This window comes from Strigops habroptila, chromosome 12, assembly GCF_004027225.2.
Source record: "Strigops habroptila isolate Jane chromosome 12, bStrHab1.2.pri, whole genome shotgun sequence".
Taxonomy (NCBI): domain Eukaryota; kingdom Metazoa; phylum Chordata; class Aves; order Psittaciformes; family Psittacidae; genus Strigops; species Strigops habroptila.
Window position 1 is genome coordinate 24,699,556 of NC_044288.2, and position 26,608 is coordinate 24,726,163.

The window sequence follows — 26,608 nt, forward strand, 5'->3', positions numbered from 1 at the left end:
GGAAGCAAGCTCACCTTGAAAACTCACCAAACTCACCTAAGACACCAGTGAAACACGCTTGTCTCTGATTTCTGGATAGCTGCAACATGGTTGCAGGTATAGGCACATTCACACACACATTGTAATGAAGAGCCTCTGCTTATTGAGAGGTCACAGGAGATAAATCAAGTGGAAAAGCTTTGACTTTTTGTATTATAACATCCTGTTTAGGCCATCAGCGGGCTGGAATACATTATCTTTTCCCTGAAATGTACTTTATCAGATATAAATTTGGAAATGTGTGAGGAATTAGCAGTTGGTATTTCTTTAGCCTTACATGTGGACTATCACAGCAAGGGGATAAAAAGCTACACCGAAATGTGTGATGTTCAGAGTGTAAGTGAACAACCTAAGTGAATAATGCCATTTCAGCAGAAAACAACTGGTTGTAGTTCAGCTATCTGGACAAAACAGTGGGTACCCTAATCAAATATGAATTGTTTTTCTATTTTATTGAAATAATGGTACTTCAGTGTATGAGATGCACTGCTATAAAGACAGCAAATTTCAGTGTTAACCAACTGAAAATCAGTTCAGATCTTAAATATGTGTAAGAACAGTGGAGAGAGGAAGGATGAGGCTATACAAAATATTCCTTCTCTCCTGGCATTTCAGCCATCATTCTTAATTATTTTTTTTTTTAATTTTTTTTTAGCTTAACAAACTGATTTATATCAGGGAGTTTATCCTTCACTGTCACACGATATGCTGCCATGGAATTCAGCTGAAGAAATCGATGTAATGTTTTGACAAAGGAGAAAGATGAGATTGGCATTACAGAGAAACATTTAATACGGATAAGAAATGAAGTCAAAGCACAATGCATGTCTCTTACTGTCATTGAAGTGTACAGTTTGAAATACCACTGGTAACTTTGGAGTGGGGAAAGTCTGGGGAAGCTGACCAGCAGCAAGGCCTTGGCTGACATGGAAAAGCACATAGCTGTTACAGTTCTTCCTTCTGAATGACCACTGTCAAGGCACACTTGGCTTTTAAGTACACTTTAGTAAGGAGTTTTAAAAAGCCCAGTACAGATCATAAAATGACTGTAAAATAAATACTTTCTTGACGTATTTACAGGCAAAATCTCCCAGCTTGAATGTAAATATATAGAAACCTGAAATTTAAATTATGCTGAGGCTTGAGCTAGGCATTTTTTTTCCAAAAAAATTCTGTACATCATTCAGCTGAAAGGAAAGATGAAGGAATAATATAATAAACGCTCTTATTTTACATGGGGGTTTTGTACATGAAGCTCCCCTGGGACGACATTTTTCTTCAGTTTTTCTTGTATTGGTTGTTAAACTGTGATAAAGAGAATCACATGTGAAAGGAAGTTTTTCCTTAGTCTATTTTTGGCAGGCGAAAAGGTGCTTTGTGTTGCTTGGTCACCTCAGTCTGCTGGTGAGCACAGGGAAGGCACTTGTGTAACACTTCTCACTTGAGAATGCATTCGCAGATTTACATATGAATGGGGTATTTCTCACCTATAAAGGCATGTGTTCCTTCTCACCTGCTGGAGAACCGAGTTGCTGAGACAGATGATGACTTTGTCAAGGTTGCAGAAGTATATTTAGGATGAAGCCAATAAATTATGCCAGGAAATGCAGCATCCAATGCTGCTTTTTAACCCTTGGATGAGATTTGTCCGTCTTTCTGACTGCAAGAGACATTTTTTGGTTTTTCTGTTGTTTTCTATGGTTGTGTTGGATATTTTTGTACTCTTCAGCTGGCAACACACAAAATTGCATTCCTTATTCTAGAGTTTCCAATCCAGTAGGTGTTTCTGATCAATGCAACTTAGACTTGCCTCTCACTGGGAAGCTAATGAGGCCAGCAAGAGCTGGGGTGGCAGCTTGCAGACTAAGTACCGTTTTCTTTTTGGAGTTACATTTTAGTAGTACTGAGTTAGTATTTTTTTACTTTGTTTTACCGATGCTTGCAATATCAACTTAGAGCACTGTGCATCAAAGGACAGGAGGAGCTTCTTCTCCAAAATATACATTTTGGAGACAATTCTGCACAACTTTTTTACTTGTGATCTAGATTTTGGAAAGGTATGTTTGGCCAGAGGTGGAGGATACAAAACTGAAGCAAGTCCAGGATGGCAGCAGAAGTCCCCATTGCTGGTTGAGTAACATCCATTCGCTTTGAGGCATTACGCTACCATACTCTGATACAAAAGTCTTTGTAGTAACTGCATGTCTGGATAGAAAAGTTTTTGCTTCCTTTTTACATGGAGGAAAGGCGTAATAGTGAGCCTCAAAGGGGAAAAAGGCCTATAATCATTTAGGTTGAAGTGCTCCTTAATTCAAATGGTGTGCTACTTAGAGAATTTGATAAGAAGGATTAGAATTGGAAAAGAAAGTCATTTTTTAAAGCAAAGCTATTACAGGCTTCATTACTTTATTTATATGTTCTCCAAAATCACATGAATGAAGGGAAAAAAGGAGAGAAAAAAATACTGGCTTTGGTTCAGAATGTCAATTACTACTTTTTTAATCCTCTTTTCACAATTTATTTGACATCTTGAACAGTAGCCAAAAAAGCTATTATAACTATAAACCATATTCATTGGTATAAATCTCATTAAGTTGAGCAATTTAATTAAGGTATTGACATGCTTAATTGATACGTGCAAGGAGAGACCATTTTCATACCTCATTTCCATACTCCTTTGCTTTTAAAAAACCTAGCTCTGTAAAAATGTTATAGATCCAGCTAAGCCCTGTCATCCCAAAGGAGCACTTGCTACCATTTACCTTGATTTAGAGCCAACTACTCTCCTAAGTGGAGCTCCATTAAATGGATCTGATGTATGCCTGACTCAAACATGCGTCAGCTTCTCTTATGATCAATAGTGGAATATTTATATTAATAAAGCCCCAAGTTAATTAAATAAAATAGTCTTCTGGGTAAACTTAAGATACTAGGGGATGGGCAAAGGATCAATATATTCTGCCATTTGAACATTAACTATGTGCTCTGAAATTTTGTAGTATCTTAGCAAAGATGCTTGCAGTGTGGAAGCCTCAGATGCACAGGAAGCTCCTAACCATCCTGTGCAGGGTTTGCTTAGGGTTAGAGAAAACCCAACAAACAAATGAACATGGATCTGTTTGGCTTCTGTAACTTCATTCCTACAAAAACATTGGAAATCCTTTCTTTTGGAATGGGACTGGACACAGTAATGTACGTATTTTCCCACTTGCCTGAACTGTTTCAGCCTTCCCAGAGAAGGAGCATGCATGAGAATCTTGCCAAGTAAGGGTTTATCTGTGATAGTGAAGGATCATAGGTGACCTGGTCTGGTGTTGAAGAAAATGCCCTAAGGAAATGTTAAAAATTCCCTTTAAATCCAGTTGGCCCCTTGTAACATGTCCAGTTGTAGTGTTTTGTGTCAGCCAAAAGGACAACTGTTCCTCTGCCTTATCCTGCAGCCACTCCCTGAGCACTGGGGCAAGTGGGGGATCACACAGGGGCCGCGCTGCCATACCCCATGCCTCTGCTGAAACCCTCTCAGGCAGAGCTGGGAGGGACATTTCCACTTCAGTAGGTAACTTTTGACCACTGTGGAAACCTACACAGGTTAGAAATGTAATCCTAAATCTTGGTCACAGATTCACATCGCTATTTTGCTCTGATAAGCAAACTCTGTTGTCCTGGTGGCATTGATGTTATTTCTATAACATGCAGGTGGCCTTTGAAGGAAGCAAGTTCCCTCAGGCACCACAGCAATGCACTGATACTGCTTCATCCTACCTTTTATCTACATTTTAAGGCTTCAGTACAATAAAATGAAAAATGTTTCTGTAAGCTACACTGCTGCTAGAGAAGAATGTCTGACATTGATAACTAGATGTGTGCAAGGTAAATAAAATCTTACATGCTGCCATGTCTTTAATGAGGGGCACCATGGCATCGCTAAAACCACTGATACCTCTGGTCCAAAGGCAGCAGTTGTGTGCCAAAGCCCTAAACAAAGGTGGAGTGTGGAGCATTCCTGCTCACAGGCTTCACTGACTGGCACTGGGCTTCTTCCTGCTCCTCTCACACACTTCTCAGGGTTGTTTTAAAGGTGATGAGTTAAAACTGAGGGAATTAGAGCATATTCATTTGGGCTTTCTCATTTTTACCAGCTCAGATGTGCTGGGCTGAGCAGCAGTCACTGCTGAGCGTGCAGTGATTGTTGAATGTCTCATGAGATAACCTGGGGTCAGTATCTGAATGGCAGATGTCAATGAGACCATTCATTGCTGACTTCTCTGTGAGAGATGCTGTCTGCCATACAAACTGCACAATCACCGTGTAAACCCCCAGGGAGGTAGCATATGGATTAATGCATAGAACTTACTGAAATGATCAGTAGCAGTAGTTCTGGGCTATTTCAGGAAAATGGCACTAATGTTTTCTTGTGATACATGATTTTGACCTGGCCCAGAGGAAAAGCTGAAGTCTCCTGTTTTAGAGTGAATTTTGTCTTCCAGTAGCTAATATCAGCATTTCAGTATTTACTGAAAATACTTGATCTTGTTTCTATTTCTGTATTAATATAGAATCTTCTAATTAGTGTGTTTAATACTTCCAAATATGCTTCATATATAGAGAAATATACTTTGGTTCTTGTGTAGTATTAGTAACCAAGGCATGTATGTTACATGTGAAAATTCAAACTATTTAATGAATGTAAAACTATACTTCTGCTGTATTATTGTCTTTGGTAAAGTGTTGCTAATGCATCCCAACCCTACCACTTAGGATTTGTTTTGCCTTTCTTCTTTTATATCATTCTTATGTTCTATGATTTAGAAAGACTGAACAAAGAGTGCAAGCTAGAAACAACATTGGAACCATCTGTGTTACAGTTGTATATAGTCTACGTCAGAATCATATCCATTTAACAGGGTGGGATAGGTTTAATTAGGAAACCACTTTCTGGGTTAGACACAGTTCCCCAGTATTTAGAGTTGTCTTTCCAGAAATTAACTGTTCAAAGAAAGGGAGAGTGATTGCATCTGAGCTGGGATAAAAACAAGATTCCACCAGGAATTACTTTCTGGGACCAAACAAAAACCTTTGTGTATGGAATTGCGAGGCAGAAATTGTTGCATGTTGGGTTTTTTCTTCTGACTTGTTAGTTTCTGCCTCTTGATTGTTGGTTTTCTGTATGTACATCTGGAAGCAATGATGTGAATAAATATCAGCATGTAAACTTTCCAAGGTTTATAATGAAGTTAAATGTGGGGGGTTTTGATAAGATAGAACTATTTGTGCCATACACATAAGCCACCCCCTTGGCTAATTGTTTGAACAGAGGTGTCCTAAATGAAGGAAACGTTAGGGATGATTTGAAGTCAAGTGTTACTGTCAGGCGTAGTTTCTCCTGGAGACTGGCACAGCTGTAGTGGCTTTTAGAGAAAGTCATCATCATTCCCAGCAGTGGTGAAATCAAATCACTCTGGAATTTCATATTCTTTGATTTGAGAGTGTTTCAACAATGAAACAGCAATGTGTAGACTTCTTGTTGGTTCCCTTTGAAGCCTGTTGTGCAGGAGGCCCTCCTCCCTCTCCCCACTCAGCTTTTTTACATTTAATTTCATTTTCTGAGCTGACATTGTCAATCCGAAATGCAGCAACACGCTGGATAGTGAGTCAGAGGAAAGCCGGGTTCATTTTTGGAAGTGGCTTTATGCAAATAAAGCCTCGTGCAGCTCGCTGAAGCAAGGCATTTGCTGATGAACCAGAACAGTGCCCTTGTTTCCTTGTCAGCTTCAGGTATAAAGCTCACAATGCACCACAAGAATGTTTGAGAGTTAGTGTAAACAATTCACACATGCCCACATCTCCCTATGAGGATTTTGTTTGTTTGGGGATAAAACATGACTTTGTTTTCAAATTGGAATCTGGAGGGTTTCATAATACAGTGTTTGGTTGGCTTTAGGGAATATAACTCAGCTTGGATCTTAGTCAGGCCAGGCTTGTTTGTAAGGGGCAATGAAGTCCGGGGGAGACTGTTACTTCTTGTGAATTGTCTTAATTTTAGCCTAGTCTTCAATGAAGTTTTAGCTCCTTGGGAGGTGACCTGCCAAAGCATTCAAATAACAAAACACCTAATAGGCTGAGTGACATGATTCTGAGTTTAACTTTGTTTTGGTGGAATTTATTCCACCAAGTATTATTGTGTTCAAGTGAGCTTAAAAGGTAATTTAGGTTTGGATCTATGTTATGTTACTTTTTACACTTACACATGTTACATTTGTTCTACCAGTATACTTCATTTTTATTTTCTCTATTTAAAACACCTGTGTTCTATTTGAATGCCTTTTTCTAAAGCGTAGCACTAAAGAATGATAAACTGTCTGTGCATGGAGTGGGATACATGAAAGTGCTTTGCCTACATGGATAGTCATTGAAAAGAAGAAATTATTTGGTTATGCTTCAGTAAATCTTTTCCTGTATGTGTGGATAAGTAGCAGAATGAGGTTTGTAGGTATCAGTCAGCTGTAATGGTCAGGGTGGCCCTGCTCTGAAATAATTGAATGGCTTGTGGGTTCGTGGAACCTACCGTGAAAAGGAGAAGCCAGCATTACTGAAACACTTGCATCTCGCATGAATATCCTCAATAGCATTAACCGCTTTGTAGTATTACATTGTGGTCTAATAAATTTAGATGTCATATCCACATAGAAAAATGAATTAAGGCTACGAAGGAGGCTGAAGTGTTTCACAGGGGCTTTCAGGGATGAAACAATTCGTAGCTGGAGAGATACACAAAGGTGAAGTTGGGGAAGAAAAATAGAAGGTAAAATATTATAAAAGAAAGAAGGGACAAGATGCATGAAACTCTTTTGTCCTTTGTCTGGGGCTTCGGTACCTGATAGTGGAGAACAAACTGCTGAATATTACTGCAGTAGGTCCAACATTATAATTCTGTAAAACTACTATTGCAGCTAAAGCAATAGTGTTCCCCTGTAACACTGGTAGAAGGCTAACCACAGAATAATAGTCTCTTAATAACCCAGGATTAGCTAGAAACAGAATGTTGTTTTTCTCACTGCACTGCATTCAGATAATTTGCAATTCATTTCTACCTCACTAGAATAAATGGAATGTCAATGCAGTTGTTTTTACTATCCATGGATCCTGTATAATTTTTATGACTTTTATATAGCCAGAGAAATGCCTACGGTGATCGTGCAAACAAATTAAATCATTGGCCTCTTTCAGGAGAACTTTGTAACAAATAAAGCCCAGATCTGTACCATGCAATTGCTACTTACTCCTATGAAAATAGTCTATTTTCATAGCAAAGTACAGGGTCACAGCCTGAATGAAATAAATACTATTACCTGAACCCAGGACAACGACCACCGTTCTCATTCTGCGATGTCATGGTTGGATACACAAGAATATCACTGCTCAGGGAGGTGTTTTTCTGAATATACCAGTAAAGCGCAAAAACTTCTTTGCTATGAAAATACGTAACCTTAACAAAGGCAGAATGAGGTCAAGAAAGATCACTAAAGAGCAATTCTTCCTCCAGCTCCTGATCAGTTGTCTGGTGGTGCAGATTATTAGCTCGTTTTATACTTTATGATTTCACGTGTTTATCTCCTAAAATAAAGACTCCCCATATTTTAAAAAAACATATAGCCAATAAACTCAATAAAGTGCAAATATCTTTTTGCTCAGTGGTGAGGCTGGGCTTAAACAGGGGCTCGGTTTGGGTCTGTGGATTTCAGAGGAGGGTAATAGTGCCTGCTGGCTTTTAGAATTTGCAGATGTGCAGGGTTTCTTTCCAATACAGCTCAACACACAGAATTAGAAAGCAGAAGACAGGTTAACAGTACAAAACTTGGGGTTTTTTTAATTAGCTTAAAATACTGGAGCCTCCATGTGGCTGAATTTCCAGTTTAGAAAGTATTAACATTAATAAGCAGCAAGAGAGCTTTTGGAATCCAAAGCAAATAATCACCAAAATGGAAAATCATGGGAAGAATCATTTCTTGCCACTGATGTCAGTGCTTCGCTCTTACCTCTTTGAGATGTATGCTATTCCTGCTAAATCATATCAGCACCTCTGTGTTGTAATCTCACTTGCTTAGAGAAAAGTGGAATAGAAATGCATGGGTAGAATTTGGCATTGAGTAAGAACAGCATCGCACTGGGGTCACTTCGTTTATCAGTAATCCTATTGCAGATGTATAGCAGTACAGGATAATTCCACAGGAGAAGATTTTCCTATCAAAACGAAACTCTTAACTGTGTTTCAGAACTGTGCATGCTGTTTCTCTGCTGGCATGCCAATCCCACCACATGCCGTAAGACTTATTGGAGAAATTGCATGAAGTGGAATACCTAATGTATGTGACTTTCCAGGTGGTGAGGTTTTTTTGTCTCTTCCCACAAAATGGCATATCGATACCATTTTGTAAAGCACTAAAATCTACATTAAATCCTCCTAATAAGGAAGCCTTATTGTAATTTATTAGTCAGAAGCTTTATCTTATTTCTAGACGGGTGCTTCTCTTCAAGCATTTCCTTTGTGTCTGCTGTCAGTTAGTTGCCAATTCCTGCTCCTGGACGGATCCAAAGTTGAGTGTAAAGACACTGAGGTAAAATGTAATTTTTTTGTGTATGTTTCAAAAGACAAAACAGATGCTGCTTTCTAAAATGAAAACTCCGATCTGTCTCAAGATGGGTGTTTTTAAAAGAAGAGTCTCCTAAGTCCTGTCCAGTCCCTGTTGCCTTGGCATTTTGGAAATGGCAGGAGGAGCGAGGAGGAACTATAAAAGTCATAAAGACAAATGTTGCCTTTCTTTGGTCACTGACACATGGATGATTTTTATAGGTTCATCTCAAATAATATGTGAATATTTACTAATGTTGTAAGAGATACTCTGGTAGATTGACTTGTTTTCTGGCCTGCGGTAGGTGCAGTGGGGCCAAGTCTGTAGCACTGGCTCTGATGTAGTGAAGCAGAGTAGATTTTTGTTTATTTGAAGTAATGAGAAATTGTTAGAAACTTCTTATGAATTGTGCACAAGTGTGTATCCTCTGTTCTTTTAAACATTTAGAAAGGCTTCACCATGGACTGAGTGATCCCTGCAGTTGTGTCAGGGCAGAAGTCATGAATCTGTAAAGTCAGTGCAGGTCAGATCCCTCAGAGGGTCTTCATTAACAGATGGGTTTTAATTTGGCCTTGGAGAAGGTGGAAGATGATGCTAAAATAATTACCTACTGCTGAGATCCTTTTCCTCCTTGATTGTTTAGTGAACACCCTAAACTCAGCCTCTGTTCAGTATCCTTCAGAATGAAGGGATGTGTGTGTGTCTCGGGTTAATCAGAATGTGTGAAGCTTTGACTGAATGTTGAAGTCTAGAAGAACAGGGTTAGCAACTATCACCTCACAGTAAACCCAGATCAACAAAGAAAACGTGGTGTTTATCTTCTGCAAGCTTAGCAGTAGTACTTGTGCAGTGGTGTGTGACTGTGTGAAAGCAGTGAGGGCTGGTTTAATTGGCATTTTTGAGCTAAATTCTCTCCCTTAAAACAAACAAACCAAACCAAAACTAGAAGGAGTTTCTCAGCGGCTTCCTTTCCAGAGTAGGAACTGAAAGCCACCTGTGTTATATTTGCAAAAACACCATCACCTTGCGTTGCTCTGGGTACAAAACATCTGCAGGGTCTGCTTTTGTTCTGCAGAACTCAGATGCTGTGAACATCTATCCTTCTATTGCAGTAGTAGCAGGAAGAGATTTTTGTTTCCTTTTAGGAAATCAGCAGCTATGCCAAATTTCCACAGAATAGTGCAATATATGGTTCTTCAGCTCTTGCCTAGTAGTGCATCAGCAATAAGACTTACCCATTTTTCCTTTTAGATAGCAAACTAGAATTGCTGCTGTGTGGTAAGTGCCACCTTTTACGCTGAGCCGAAGAAAGGGAGAAGTCATTGCTTCCCTGAGCCTGTGTGGCCCCTCCTGAGTACGGAGTTGCTGACATGAGTGTCACACTTGCCACAGCTCGTTCTTACTGCTGTCGTAGTGAGCTCATTTGGTCAGTGGTTTTCCCACCGGAAGATGATAAATATCTTGAATTTATCTTTCATGTTTACAAGGCTCAAAGTTACCAAATTGTCCTCAGCAGTTATTTGTTAATCCATCTGCAGAACGGGAAAAACTGATATTGAACAGTTTTGGAAAGACTAGGAAAGTAGCTTCTGGATAAGAATAGTATTTAGCTGTTGAAAATGTTAAATATTGATTTTAACTGTTAAAAAAAGGCCACCCAATTTTGGCAAGGCATGAAAAATTCTTCTTCCGTTGTTTGCTGTAAGTGGAATGCTAGCTTAATGTGATACGAGGCCATTTTAAAAGATGTGGTTGAATATATTTAGAGTTTGTTTTGATCTGATTTCAACGTCTACATCCTTGAGCTTGGGTGTACTAGCAGTTATACCTGCCAGTACATTTACCACACAAGTAATTCAGTTCCATTTCTTGCATACCTCAAGCATGGTGATTACTCTCTTGGCTCCCTCTTAACACATTTTTAAGGCACAGCAGCCTTTGCAAGTGCATGCTTATTGCAGAGGAGATGGATCTCCATCCCTCTGCACTACTTCCAGGGACTGAGTGGCTGGAACTACCCGGGAGGATGTGACCAGGTTAACTGTAATATTGCTCACTTCTTTGAAGGGGCATTCTATCGATGGACAAGAAGATATTGCAGCAGTTGGAAGGGAATATGTGCTGCAGCTGTTCTGCTGCTGGCTTTAGCATCCTGGGTATGCCATGCTTCAGGTTAAGCAGGGTTTGAGGCATTGCAAGTTGTTGTGGACTGGAATAGAAAGTCCAGGGCACAGCAAAGCTTCCTTGGGAATGTTATAAGAAAAAGACACTGTGAATATTAATATTTTGTGCTGGGATTGTTACAGATATACTTGAGTAAATTTCTTTTTTCCGCTATGGATTTCCTTAGCCTTTCTACCTCTTTGCATGTTACCCCATTTTGTCTTGCACATTCTTCCTTTAGTAGCTGTTGCGCCCTGTGCCTTCTCTCTGGCTGCACAAGTTACCTTCCCCCCAGCTCTTGCCTTATGAAAACCTGCCTTGTATCATTCCCCACTTCACTGACTGGCTTATCTTTTATTATGTGTTACTTAGAGATACCTATTCTCTTTGGATTATACTCTTTAATTTTCTCTCATCTGTTACTCTTTAACTCCTTAATTGTGTTATTTAATTCAGTAAAACATTGTGGGAGAGAGTTTATGTGTAACATGCTGTACAAATTAAAGCTAATTCTAATGAGACAAATTGCAGTGACCAAATTGTGTCAAGTATGTGACCTTTCGCAGAGTGGTTCAGTCTGGGTTTAGTGCAGTTGTAAAGAAATGCTGAGTTGAAGAATAGTCACTAAACTTTAGTAGTGCACAAAACCTCAAGAACCTTTTAATTTATTTTGGTAAATGCACAAGACTGTAATGTTTTTAACCCAGAAATGCTGTTTGGTAAAAGAATGTGAACAAGCTACCAACATGGATTAACTAATGCTCATTTTTCTCAGATGCACATTCTGTAGCAGGAGTGAGGCTTGTGGGCAAAGTACTTCTTAGCATTGGTGGTAGTGGGCACTTTTTTAACATCCCCATTTATACCTTTCCATTAGTTTTATTGTACAGAGCAAGAAAACAACGTAAACTCTTCAATATTATTGTGTCGGGAAGAGGTAATGGGAAGCAAGTAGTTATTTTGCACTCTCAAGCCCTATATGCAGTTGAATCAACCAGTATTTGTCTTATGGGTTCATATCGGCTGCTACACAGAGAGGGTGGGCTCTCCTTTCTTATTCCAAGAAGCAGCTGGATTGTGGATAAGGTAGAAGGTACTTGAAGGAATCAGGTTAATTATTCTGGATTTTTCCTTCATTTTAGCTGAACACGGGTTCCATGTGTTAATGGTTAACTCTGCGAGTTTGCAGTTTTATTATGGGATCCACATAACATACTGAGAAAGATACATGATTGGTTGTGAAGCATTTGCTCTTGATGACTAGTTCTCTAAGGTTTTGCATTAAACTTTTTAGACATTAAAGGCAAATCTGGTTCTTTACTGGCTACCACTGAATGGTGATCTCTCTTTTAGCCCATTTAAGCAGGAGAAATAATAAAGCCAGGAGAGTTCAACTATAAGAAATACTTCTTAATCAAGATGCTTTTGGGGCAGTTCTTTGTTTAAAAATAGTCTTTTTAAATTTCAGAATCTGCCAAAAAAAATCTGGAAAATAACTGGTAAATGCTCAAAGAGTCTTTTTGGTTTTGAAAAGGGAGACAACCCTCAGCATAATGCTCTCAGTGTTAATGGTTTTTGTTTTCCTACAATACATCTTATTTTCAGTACTGTAACTTTGCAAGTTGTATTAAAGTAGCTATTTGTAATGTTTTAGATCTGTAGTTCAAATGAAGACTTGTATTTTAGGAATGTCCACAGGGTCTGTGTTCCAATTAGCTGATTTAGATTCTGTCACTGGCAAAATACAAACCCAAGTCTTTGCGTATTTGGCTGCTTTGTTAGTTGAAATTTCCCTTAGGATGCAGTAAGCAGTGTTAAAGCACGAAGCTAAACCCAACATTATAGCAAAGGCTTCAGAGGCACTTTGAAAGCATCAGCAGTTTTGGGTGGGTTTTTTTTCCTTTCCAATCCTTTTATCGGCAAGGCTCTTGCAATTCACATTTGAAGATCAGGAAAACAATATTAGACTTGCAGAGGGAGTTAATCTGTGTCCAAAGCATTTTACCTAAGTTAAAATAAAACCTAAAACAGTCTATTGACTTGTGCCAGCTCTTGTTTGAGGCTAGGTTAGACTAACGTGTGGTCTGCTGTGCTGCAAGGGCTTGTGAGCCGCAGCTGCTGGCTTTTGTTAGCTCCTGCGTCTCTCATCTATGCAAACTTGAAGTCCAAGTTCTTTAATGTCTCTGTGGCTTCGTTTCCGCATCTCTGAAATGAGAGTGCTGTTTCCTTAGGGGCGTTCACCGCACACTGCTGGCTGTGGAAGCTGTTGGTCAAACGTATCCAGTATCGTCACTTGCTGTGCTTTCTCCCCAGTTAGTTCCTCTGTGATCTGCTGCCGAGGCTCATTTCCATCGGGCGGGATCCTTGTGTGAACGAAGCAGGGGGACACTTCCAAAAGAAGACTGCATTTTACGGAGGCTGTGCCTGGTTGCAGAATCTCCGTCCCATTTGCACTGCTTGAGAGCCGTGTGGCTGATTGAACAGGATGAAACTTACCTGTATTTATCAAAATAACAGGAAGAATAATTTAATCTAAAAACATTCATGTGGCCCAATGTGCCTGGTTTATCAGGATGCAAATGCACGTGTTGCCGTTGTTGGGCTTGCTGCTTTCTGTACAGAAGGACCCTTGTGAAGGAGGGTGCTGCTGACAAAGTGGCACATTTGTCCTTAGGTCAAGTACTTTTGGTCAGTTCTCCAACATCACCTCCTATGGTGAGGAGTTTTGGAAGTGTATGTTTCTCTATACATAAAAAAAAGCTGGAATTTTTCACATTTCCTCCTTAGGATCCACCATACACCCGGGCACTGAACTTGTCTTCCATTACAGAAATAGGTGGCTTGAAACGTCTGACCAAGAACTAGGAAATGTCCTACTGACCATAATGTATTTTTCTTGAGATCAGTGGTGTATTTTTTTCTTGACTACCACAACTCATTTTCTTTTCTGTGTATTTTTTTAGGGTTTTATTTTAGCCTCTCCTTAATTTACCTGCTTTTCTGCAGTTAATAACTAATATTTGTTTTACATACTTTCAGCGAGAGCCTCCCATTATGTTACGAGAAGTAGGGAATGAAAAGCTGGAAGTTGAAGACAAACTGTGTAGACAAGTTGCTGTTAGAGCCGTCTGCTCCCTCAGAGCAGAGCTGTGAATGCACAGGCTGAGTCTGGTTGCTGTTTGCTTGCTTATGAAAGATGCTTAACAAAAGTCTGGCACGGTGGTAGGAAGCAGAGCTGAACAGTCCTGCTGACGGCCTCAGAAAGGGATGATTAGAACTGTGAGGAGGCAGTTACGGGAAATGAAGCAAGTGTTCGTCAGCTTTCTTCCACGCTGCGTCACTGAGGTGTCAGTTCTTCAGACCACTGAGATGTTTATGAAATCAGGCCATGATCCTGGACGTTTAGAGAGGCAGTTCTGTTAGCCAGAGGAGAGTGCCTAAATGGAAAATAACATTAATGCAGTCTACAAGAAGGTTGTCGTAGAAAATAGATTAATTTCCTACAGTACCCTCTTTTTGCCTGACACTGAGAGCTGAAAGACAAAGCAGAAAGTGAAATATGAATTAGCCTTTTTAGACCACAGTAATATTAGGAAAAAAAAAATACTTGAAAACCTAATTAATTTTTAAACCTGATTTGAAATAATACACAATAAAATGCCAGACAAATGCAACTAAAATGTTTTATTTAATCGCACAATTCTGCTTTGATCACACAATGGTACTTTTTGAAGTCCTTTTTGTTCTGCTTTGCGTATTTCTTGCTTTCAGATCTTACTAGGTTTTGCCTTGCTAAGCAATTTTGTCAGGATTTTACCACTGGCTGTGGCTCTGCTGTGCCTCACTGTCACACCAGAGAGACTCCCTGTCATGAAACTGGTCTTCAACATAAGACTTCCTTCTTACAGGTCTAAAATGCATTTTACTTGTGACTCTTCTCTGTCCGGGTTGCCTGATCATTTGTCTGGGTTGAAGGTCTGCCTTTAAAGAACTAATATTTTGTTGCTGGCAAAAGAAAGGGGAGGTGAAGCAAGGGTCATGGTGTGGATCAGTGTTAAACAAATTGTGAAGGTTGCAAAGAATTTTAATCTGCCTTGAGAAAGAGACTTGTATCCAGCAGCACATTTGTGTTTGCAATAGTCTGAATGGACAATTGTGGCTTCTTTGAGAATTTGGTGTAGACTGCATGACTGGTATAAATTAAATTAGTCTCATGACAAGGACATAGTCCCCTTTTTTCCCTATCTGCCTGATGGAAAGCAGAAGAAAGCCCTGTGTGACACGTCTTGACCTGCAATGTCAATGTGGGCTTTTGTGACAGGCTCTGATTTCTGGCCTCTCATTTGATAAAGCTAATTTGGTGGAGACTAGAAAGGAGCCTTGCTGTGACACAAAATGTACTTACAGAAAAGAGTATCTGGGGTGAGTACAGATGACTGCCATTCGGTTTAATAGTCATTAGAAAGCCAGAGTTTCTTTTTGAGTATGGGGCAAAGTCTTGGGCTTGTACAACATAGGAACACAGCCAGACCAAATGATGCACTGTAATATCCTGCACCATGGTACCACCTTTCTTTGTCCTTTTGTCCAGCCATCCCTGTGCCTTCCGTTTGCTGTATTTGCTTATTTCTTATTTTTGTCTCCCACTTTCCTGCCTTCCTTTCATGTTCTTGCACTTCTCTCTTCCCCCACTTTGTACCCTAAACTGGAGTGAAATCGCTTCCTCTTTTCCATGCTGACAGGGCACCAGCAAAGAAATCAATGTGAGTGCTGCTTTTCCTTAGCCTGAAATCATCCCAACGTTCTGGTTTTGTGTCCGTTTCCCTCCCATTTCTGATGCCCTCCTTCCTGCCTCCGTTGGCACTTGGAGAGGGTTGTGAACTTAGAATACTCCAGCGGAAATATTTATAGTGCATCAAAGGAAAAAGCAACTGAATGCAGGTTGTGTAACAGAAAACTGTAGCCTGCAGTGCTCTACCTCATGCTCTACCTGCACTCACAATGCAGATGCAGTGATTTCAATTGAAATATTTTCAAATGTTTTAAATACTAAAAGGATATTTTGAATTGCTGCTGTTGTGGGGCTTGGGGGGCTTGGTTTGGTTGGTTTCGTTTAATCAAGGTTAAGAATCGTCCTTCCCATTGAAACACAATGCAGTGGGTTTTTCATGCAGCGGATCGAGATCTTTTCACTGTAAATGTACAAAGCTCACAAGAGAATGATTGTCATGTTTTTCCTGAATCTGTATTTCACATAAGGGGCTGTAATCTGAGCAGGGGTAGCCAAGGGTTTTGCAGTCAGTAAACAAACAGGAGCATGCTGAGAAAATTACATTTACACTGCAGGGTTGCAATTTCAAGGCGTACGGTTTGGCTGCAGGTACTCTGCCAGCAACTCGTGGCATTGTGCCAGTGTCATGGCCACGAGTGGTGTTTTCTGGAAGTTCTGTCATTTGTGTCACGAATTCTGGTGGTTTTTGTTGGAGAGTCATTTCAGCTCATGCCACAGACCTCTGGAGGAGATAATTGAGAACATCGTGTGGTGTAACAAATCCAGAAACATCTCCTTTGCCAAACTTGTGTATGTGCCTTTATTTAGATTTGAGAAATGGGTTCTCTTTGTTAATACAATGCAATTTTTTTCTCTTCCCTTATTCAGAGACCTGAGTGAAAACCAGATAAAAGGAATCCCTAGAAAGGCCTTTCGAGGAATCGTTGATGTGAAGAATTTGTAAGTGACAACTTCATTACTATTTGTAGTGAAAACCATTCTCCCTGGGTTACATCTGGCTGTTACTATTTGTTTGAGTACCACATGTTTATTAGCTCTTTGCAACACAAAAGGGAGCTGTGGACTCTGCTGTGTGCAGCAGGTTATCATCAAGGGGCTCACGTGCCTCTTTGGGTTGCATGTGCACTGTGCAACACACCTGGGGAAGCTTTGAGCAAAGGAAAAACTATCATTAAAGGCTTTACCATTCCCTGCAGTGTTGTTCTGCAAAATCCACTGAAATCATGGTCCAAGTCTTGATGCAAAATATGCATAAGGAAAGAACTGGTAGTTAGAAATCTAATCACTTAGATGAAATTTTCTGTCCGAGCACTTGGGTGGGAAGTAAGTCTGGCAAAATGTGGCACTCAGTCACAGTAGCTGTGTGCATGCTTTGGCAGTTTGTAGTGTAAAGTAAAGTAACTTTAAAGAATCATTAAAAAGAGAAAAACAGCTTTTGCTGTTTATGCTAATGAATGAGTCTGAACTAGCGATTTTCTGTAATCCACACTGAAATATGTGTAGATAACAACTTCCAGCTCTGCATTTCAGAGCTGCAAGAGGTTCTGACATGTTACATACCAGAAATGCATTTCTGTGCACACCCACACACCAACACACCATTGGCATCGTTAAGAGTCAACACAAGGTGAACTGGAAAAGGAAATAACAGCCCACAAGTTGGCAGGGAGTCAGGATTTCAAAACCATTTCAGAGCCATTAGCATTAGCACTGCATGACCACACCACACACCTGAAATCTGCTACCCCAACATGTTCCATGTTGTAAGCATAGCAAAAACAGTGTGGATTTTTTTATTGTTTATTTAATAGAACAATCAGCTAAAGGAGGTCTAAAAAGAAGCACTTTTCTACAAACGCTCTTGCAACATACCTGTGCTCTGTTTTCACTTCTTGCCCCAATGAACAATCTCTTTTGCATCCAGACTAGATTTTTTTTCCTACAGACAGCATGGAAACTGTTAAGGGCAGTCAAGAGGAGTGAGAGCATGACCACATCTGCATCCAAGGGCAAAACACAGTCTTGTACTTTCTCTAGTGATGCTGTGTTGCAGGGAAAATTGCATCACTGGGGTTTGTGCAAGGGTTTGCACTGCAAAAGACCAAAGCAGGACTTCCCCCAGATTGGAAAACACGGACACAGGAGCAACGCTGTGCTGTGCCCCTGCACTCTGAGACAGAACATGAAGACTTTTAGATGTCCTATAACATTTACGGCTGTTCTGCAGGCATTCAGCATACTAAGCCTGTATTTCTTCAATGGTTTGCTGCTTACTTCATGTATATTCCACAAGGGACTTCACCTGTTCAGGTATAAAGGCTTTTTTACCTGAATGTCAGCCGAAGAAAACACATCTCAAGAAGCCAGTTAAACACCTCTAAGCCTGTACTCTAATGTTCCTCTTCAGTGGAGGAGCATCAGAGGACCTGTGTGAGCAGGCCTGGGTTTTAACACCTAGGAAAATACTGTAGAATATAGTTTATAGTGGGAAGAAGTTTGTGTATTTTAGACAGAACTGTTGCTTTTTCATCATGCTAACAAGAGCTTTACTTACATTGTGTAATCTAGAGGAGCAATAGATGGTGTTTTGTTTCAGAAAATCTACCTTCCCAGCTATAAGTCAGTGTTAGTTGCCTATCTTCATTTAAAATAGCAAAGTTTGCATTCAGAGTCCATTTTACCTCTGGCAAGCTGTCAGAAAATCAGTGTTCTTTGATTTATGCACCCAATCTCAGTGCAGAAGGAACCAGGGTCTCACCTTTACATAAGCCCATATTCAAGGGGTGGATGAAGTGCTTATAGAAGCTCTATAAATGTTGGGATCTAAAGCTTTATAAAAAGCTGTAACTGTCAAGTTAGGCAATATCCATTCTTTTGCTGTAAAAGTCACTGTATCAGAAGTACTTCCCTGTAGCAATTGTTCCTGTCTTTCAGGAATACTGAAATTATCACAGAATCATAGAATAGTTCTGATTGGAAGTGACCTCTGGAGGTCATCTAGTCCAGCCTCTGGCTCAGCAGCAGCACAGAGCTTAGTGTGTAATGAATAGGTTTGCTGATGGGAGCCTCAAGTACTGATTGTTTAGATAAACAGCAGGAGAAAGAGATGTTTCACTCTGATCTATAGGCATTCTTTGCTTTATGAGCAATGGGTGAACTGTGTGCCCAGGGTGGGTCATTGGCTCAGGTGACTTGCTTCCAGACACAGACTAGTGGCCTGTGAGTTGCTGAGGAAAATGTGACAAATCTTGAGCCAACTTGCTCCTGGAAGCGCATTAAAATGTCTGCGGCAGTAACCATACGGGTGTGATACAAGTTGAACCAAGTTCATGTTTAAAGCTCTTAAAGCTTTAAGCAGTAAGCTTAAACCTGCCAATTCCCATTCTCAGTCTAGACTTGGCAGCATATCGCTCCCTTCTGAGTCACAGGAGTGACCATGCCAACAGGCACGAGTGTTGAAGCACCTAGGGGAGGAGGATGAGTCTGTGCCTGTCAGTACATTCAGCTGCTCCGGCACCTGCAGTGCCAGTCGCCTGGTGACTCTGACACATGTGCTAACATGAGAGCAGCAGGGTTGGCCGTTTCTATGGTTATCACTTTGCAGATTTATTGTGGTGTCTCAGAGTTCTTTCACCTTCTAAAGAATGTTTTTGAGGGATTCTGGAGACTTTTAGACGGAAGATATGAAGTCACATTTTCTCCCACATGCCTCAAACCTTTCCAGTTATCTTTAAAATTCATATAGGGACAGGGTGGAAGGGAATTGTCTCTTTTCATACCTTGACATTTAACATGGCTTCAGATTCTTCCACTTTCTACAGAAAGTGTCCAAATGTTCTGACAAAAATAATAACTCTAGATATTATAATAGGGACACAGCAAGTGCTAGAACATGCAAAAGTCTCCAGATTGATGCTGTCTTTAACAGCAGCTTGGAAAGCTTCCCTTGGGGAAAAAACGAGAAGTTGAAGCAATAGTCCAGGCTAGGGCATGAATGTCTTTTGAATACAACCTGCAAAATACGCAGCCTAAGGGCTCAGTATAAATTCCAGTGGGTGCCATTTGGAAACCCTGGGAGCACTACCCTCTCACAGTAAGCAGCACAATGTGGCAGCTCTGTCCAGGTGGAGTGTACTGGTGAAAAACAAACAAATCCTGAGCTGAAGAGGTGCTGAGGTGCTGCTGCACGTGCCAAGCCAGGGAGTCTTTGGTGATGTCCCTCAAGGACCAGGGCTACAGCAGTGGCTTGGTACGGAGAAAGTCTTGGTCATTGAAAAAAAGAAATATGAAGATAGGAAAGAAAGAAGTGTTATAAAAAGCAATGTTTCCATCTATTTTTCACCATGCTGTTTTTTTTTTTTTTTGTTTTAAATGGTAAAAGCTTTCTATCTTTTGTCCTCTTAGCAGAGCAGTGAGCCCAGGAAGATGGGCTCGCATAAGGGCTGTGCTATAAAGAAGAGCTTTTAAATGTCAGGGAGGCCAATGCTTTTGCAGAAGACAAAGCCAGAGCAGAGGCTGGCAAGATGAGGTTTCAAAACTCCCAAGTGAGGGAAATTTTGTTGTGTGAATTATTTTTGTATTGTTTTCTGCTGTTAGACTATAAAATTGAAGAAACTGCGCACAAAGAGTCAGTTAGGAAGTCTGTTTCTAACTAAAATATAGAAATAATTATGCAGCTTTTAGGAAGTTTCATTAGCAGATAATGGCCATTAGCAATAGTGAACTTCTATGGGAATTTGGTGTAAACTGACACTTTGAACATATTGTAGAATAGATTAGAAATGTTGCTCAGGAGGCCTAAAAGAGTTGAACAAGAAAGGGCAGGCGAGGGCCAGCTTGCAGTACACACCTGTATTCAATTTCTGTTACTTATTACTCAGAGAACAGGAAATGTTTTTTGCAGGAATCTAGCCCCAAGTAAGCACATTTATTTCAAGAATTAAAGTCTATGGCTTTGGGTCTTGTTGAGCTTTGGGCTAACTCAGCACTGTCAGCCCTGGCCTTCCATCATCAAAATATATAGGGCCGCTTCTTGGATTTCTGCACGTTTTCCCTGCTTGTATCACGTCTTGGCATTCAAATGAGTGTTTCCCTGATGAGGCATTCCTGCAGCTCCTGTTGAATTAGCCAGATTCCCAGATAGGAACATGCAAAAGCTGGCTCAAATCAAGATCCTGTAACAGCAGCAACCATTCTTTCAAGGTGTTGCTTGTGGTTATTGGCAGTATGCTCCCAGCTCTTCCTCTTGCTGTGCTCTCTTCAGGACTGTGAAGCCTGACCACAACCAATCCAGCTTCATGGGGGTCACAAAGCACTGTAGGTACGTGATTCTTGGAGGTGTGATGATATCAGGGCTTGTTGTGCTGCAGGGATCGTTTCCCCATAAGAAATGCACAGGGCAGATTTCAGAGTATTACCCTTCTGTCAAGTTGCTGCCCTGTGTCCTTTTACCACCTCTTGACAGAAGTTTATTCCTTTGCCTTGCAACATTGCAGTAACGAAAATCAATAGCCCAAGACTTTCCAGCAAGCAGAGACTAAAATGGTCAGATTTTGGTTGTTGTTTCCCTAAGCCTTTGCTCCTTTGCCACCCATTCCTATCTTGCACCTTTCAGACTGAAGGAAAAGCTACTTCTGTAAGCAGTGGGGGTGTAAATGTACATCTTGCATGTATCAGAGTGCACAGGTTGGTGTTGGTGTCTGTGTCCGTGCAGCATCCAAGATGCACATCCAGGAGTGAGTGCTGGTGGCAGGGCTGGGTGGTAAGAACTGGCCTATGCCCATACTGTAGGGTTCAAGTGCTGCTGTGTATGTGCTCTTTGACATCAGCATCTCCCAGCCAAGGAAACAAAATAATTCACTGAAAGGAAACCATGAATACGTGTGCAGTGCAGATGCGCGGGGAGAATGACAGAACAGGAGAGCAGAGGGGGAGCTGACCTGACAGTGTGGACACCCTATTTGAGCCCCACACCAAGCTAGAGCCACGTGAAATCAGCTGCTGCTTTTTCTGTGACAAGTTGCTGCCATTCCTTGTTCTTGATTCACTGGAGCTCAGTTCTGTGCATATTTGGCTTCTGCCTTTTTTCCTTTTGGAGGCTTTGACTATAAGATAGAATTTTGTTGCACTGGGATTCAGAAAAAAACACGAGCTAACAGGTTCATCTGTCATGATAATACAGGCTCATTGCATTTCTGTCTAAATATTTCTCAGTGGCACATAAGATAATAGCTCATATTACTAGACCTGCAAGCTGCTTTCCTGGCGTCCTGGGGCCACTTAGGAAATTGTGGGTAATATCCTTCTTTATGGCCCTAAAGATTTCTTTGGAGGAAGAAAGTAAGCATTTAGATGGATTTAAAAAATGCAGCACATATGTAACATTTAACACTTCTGGAAGTCAGTACACATTTATTTTCCTAGTGGTTGCATTACCAATGCAATGTAAAAAATCAGAGCTCTGCAAGTACTGTAAAATGGTTTTGTGACTATTAGTTTGAGTTTCTTATTTGTGAAATGGCTTTTCCTGGAAGATACTCTTTGCTTTTTCTGCATGCAGCTACTATTAGCATCGATCCAGGTGACTTTTCCAAAAATTAAACATCTAGATTGCACATTCAGGTTGTGGAAAAAGCTGAACTTGCTCTTTACATTGAGAAGTCTTTTACATTCGCCTACACAAAATATCAAATTGTCCATGTTTTATCCGTCATCACCAGCACTGCAGAGCATATTTGTATTTTTTACCATTCAGCCATAGAATAGAAATAATTAAACAGACCTGTCAAGTTAAAATAATGAACAAACCCAAGGAAATAATGATTGATTTGTGTGTAGCCATTTCACTGGCAGAAAGCAAGTGATGGTGAATTATTTGCTGTACAGAAATATGCAGTATATCTTAATGAAATGTTGCCTAGAAAACTTAACTCCTTGATGCTGGGTTCTCAAGGGAAACTCTTATCCTGAGCCCTCTGAAATTCCTGGCCTTAGTTTCTTGACTTTTGTGTATAGTATTCAGTGTTACTGTTGCAGTTTGTGGTAAAATAAAACAAAAGGAGGAAGATAAACAGTTGGCGAGATTTTCCACTTGTTTGGTGTAAAATCTGGAATAAGTCTACTGAAGCCAGCGATTGGCCTCGAATAAAAGCAGAGGAGAATTGATTATCACATCCTGGCTTGTGTATTTGCTTATGTGTCTTTCAATAGGCTGAACAACATGTGTCTGTATTTGATGATGTGCATGAAAGGCACAGTATGTTTTAACTACAAATGCATGAACGTTTAAAGAAAGGATAAATTTCGATTACAGAACAGATTTCAGGTTGCTTTGATCTCAGCTGGTATTTGTGAGTGTTTTCAGAGCTGGCAAACGGGTCAGAGGTAGTGAAACAGCTATTTGGAAATCCTTGTTAGACAAGCCTTTTGCATTCTTTAGGGGGTGAAAAGATTGTGTTATTTCAACCTTAAGGATTTGCAAATCATTTTCCTTCTCCTTATTTGTAAATTCACGCTGCTCTCAATGTATTCCAACAGTGTTTTCCTTTCTGTGTCCTGTAATTGGTATTCATTGTGGTAGTGACCATAACGAATTCAAGAGAGATCTCTGTGGCCATCACTTTTGATTTCCTAGAAATTCCATTGTAATGCAGCATTATTATAACATTAAAATAACACGTTACCAACTTGCCGCCTTCCGTGGAGAAACATCACCTGCAGCGTAAGTTAATGTTATGAATATATTAGGTTGAGCTGTTGCCATCTGTTCTCCCCTTTCGAATAAATGCAAAAAGCACAGATTTCACAATTAACTCATTAAGAAGGTACGATTGATTGAAATGCACATGCATGTTCCCTACACAATGCAGAATGTTGGGTGAGATATGCATAACGAACTAAGCAGAGAGTCTGAGTCCTGGGAGCGGACGTTTTGTGAAACGGCAATGTGTAGTTCTTCACACCTTCCACTGGCCTCATACATAGGGCCAGCAGCAGGTGCCGCAGAAGCAGGTCACTTCCTTTGCCTCCTGAGAATCACAGCCCACCTTTGCAGGGACTGACTGGCTACGGATCACAGCTGTGCTTGGGAACTGCTGCTGGCTATCCTGCCTGAGGACAGCTTGGCATAGATTATCCTTTGCTTTTCTGTCTTCCACTTCTGAATCATTAACCTTTACAATTTACCTGTCCTGATCTTTAGAAATACCTTCTTTTGTCTATCTTACAGTAAAAAGCAGAGAAAAAAGCAAGAAAACCTAAATGCTGTGTAGCCATGTCATGGATATCATAGCTGCTGAAACCACATCCTTTTCATCAGTCTCCTCTCTGCCTACAGTGATTAGGCCTGGCCTTGTTGCCTGTACTTGTGCAGCAGTGACAACACATCCATCTGTACTGCCTGCTGGTCTGTAGCAGTGTCTTGGGCACGAGGGTTCGTGTCCTGCAGCGTGGAATGCTGTCCCTGCCTCGCTTCCCTCACACAACAGCCTCATGCAGGATGGCTGAGGGTGAGCAAAGTGTCTTGAATAAGGAATTCATTCTGCATTTCCCTAGAACATGGTACACACAGGCAGTGCCCTATGAGAGTAGCTGTGCTCTCCACCAGTTTGTCGTGACTGTCAGGAAATATTGTGGTTTTCAAGTGACATTACAATCCTGAAACCTTTGCATGTTATCTCTTTTAACATCATAAGGATAGTCAAAATGACCTTCTTAGGAAGAAAGTTTTGTGGGGTTTTTGCGTTGTCCACTGATGTAAAAGGTACTGGCTCAGCAGTAACCTTGCCAGCTAGTGAGCTCATTTCGGTCTTGATAGCTCATTCTTGCAAATGCTGAGCAGTAGTGTTATGTCAGCTCTTCACGTGGTGAACTGCAGGGTTTAGCCCCAACCTGCACGATATTCTTGTATTTTATGAGAAGAGTTGCTAAAAGGAATGATGATGCCTGGCTGTATTCCTGAACAACCTGGGATAGTCCCAAATGCATCAGGGAGCAATGACAGAAACATGTGCAGACTGATAACCTGCAAATTCTGCAGCACACATGATAAATACTGGAAAACTCCATTTAAACCATTTCACAAGGCCTTTAAACATATGTCATATTTGGGAGTGTGATCAGACTATACTTGCATTTTTTAAACAGGTTTTGTTTTATGTAATCCCCTTTCCCGTGTCCCTTGCACATAAATAAAACACCAGGTGGACTAACCAGCACAGAATGATCTTAAATCTGTTGGATGTGCTACGCTACCCCTTGTACTTCATGTGAGATGGATTTCACAGATTGAAAACGCACTGCTGATTTATTTTATTTTTCATTTTAAATGAAAGCAGCTGCATTAAGTAGAGAGGATGTGTGCTCTGTTCTCCTGTCCACTTGCATTGCAGGAAGGATTTGTTTCACAGATGCCCGTGGTTGTGGGCTCAACTAGCCACAAGGGATCTGTCACTGACAACTCATTAAAAGCTGAACCATCGCTCCTGAGAAGCAGATTTCCTCACTGTAAAGGTTGCTTTCCCTTGAGTAAAATGTCAGATAAATAAAAGCTGAAATACCTCCTTGGTGTGTTCTACCTATAAAATACAAGTACATAAGGCAGCAGTATTTAGTACTGGAGAATGTACATTTGGTGGCATTTAATATGGTGGAATTGAATATTTTTAAAGTTTTCATTTTTCTGATGCAAAGCAGAGCTGACGAATTCCATAATAAGCTTATGCATAATTTTGATTTACCACATTTCTGTATTCAGTATGTCCACTGTAATATATATTGTTTTCAATATCAATTTTGGGGCAAACCATTGATTTTAAAATACTACTTGTAGGTATAAGACAAGCATAAATACCAGTTGTTTTTACCTTTTCTGGAAATGTATTAAAGGATCATTTAATGGCTGCACTTCCTGTGTTCAAATGGTAAAATCCTAATGCTGATGATGACAAGAAAGATGAAGTGTACCACATAGGCCTAAGTTGTCCTTTCCATCAACTTCAAATTCTGTTCTGATCTGCGCTATGCTTTGTATTTTGCATAATGTATTGCCTGCTCCTGCCTAAGAGGGCTGCTTCTGTAGCTGCTAGTAATGCAGCTCTCAGTTGGTCATCAGTGGCGGTTTGAAGAGTGACGCGATGTGCTGCCTCCCACCAGGAAGATCAGCCCATCTGGCAGAGCCATGTGGACCATTTGCACTGGAGACTGAGACCCTTCAGCATTTGGGTGTGACAACCCCAGGCGTGAGGGTCACTTTTAAAAGTTGTAGTGAATTTTCTGTTTGATGAGGTGAAAAATATTTTGAAACTCATTTTGGGACATCTGGGGAGTTAATTCACTTGTCTAGGTGTGACACTGGTGTAAATTTTGACACGAGGCCATAAGCTCCATGTGCAGAGCTTGACAAAGAAGAACCTCACCCCCAAGTTTGAATAGGATCTCTTATCTGGAGTTTGAAACCTGCTACAATGAGTCACGGTGATGGCCGATATTCCCAGAGATTACTTATCTGCTCACTTGTTTCGCTGAGCTCTGCTCGGTGCTTTCTGGGCTCGTTATTCTTTTATCCTAATAAAGCCGAGATAAACTCTGATGCAGCACCCGTGGTGCAGCACTGCTGTTGGATGGAGAGTAATGAATAGCAGATTTGGCCCTTTTCTGGTTTAATAGTCTTACAAAAGTCTCCTTGACAGAAACAAACTCCAGAAAATACCATGATTTAAAAACAGGCTCTGCGGTATTCTTACAGTCCTTTTGATATGGAGCTTGATTAAAATGGGATATGACAGCAGTTGAAAAAGTATGAAAATCAAATTTTCTTTATTATGTACTTTTTTAGGCTAACCTATGCCTACAGTTTATCATTGTGTAATTTATGCTGTCTTTGTGCCATAGCTTAATTTTGAATACATTTGTTGAAAATTTCCTGTAGCATTCATCTGTGATTGTCAAAAGGAACTTTTATTCTAAAAAAAAAGATAGTACTGGT

The 26,608-nt window shown here is 40.5% G+C and overlaps 1 protein-coding gene across 2 annotated transcripts in view; it reads left to right on the plus strand.

Annotated features, from left to right (window-relative positions):
- Positions 1–26,608, plus strand: part of SLIT3 (slit guidance ligand 3) — a 518,327-nt gene that overhangs the window by 245,668 nt on the left and 246,051 nt on the right. For both annotated transcript variants that reach the window (XM_030504413.2, XM_030504412.1), the window contains one exon: positions 16,492–16,563. In XM_030504413.2, the coding sequence (XP_030360273.1) occupies positions 16,492–16,563 (72 nt within the window). The remainder of the gene's footprint in view (positions 1–16,491; positions 16,564–26,608) is intronic.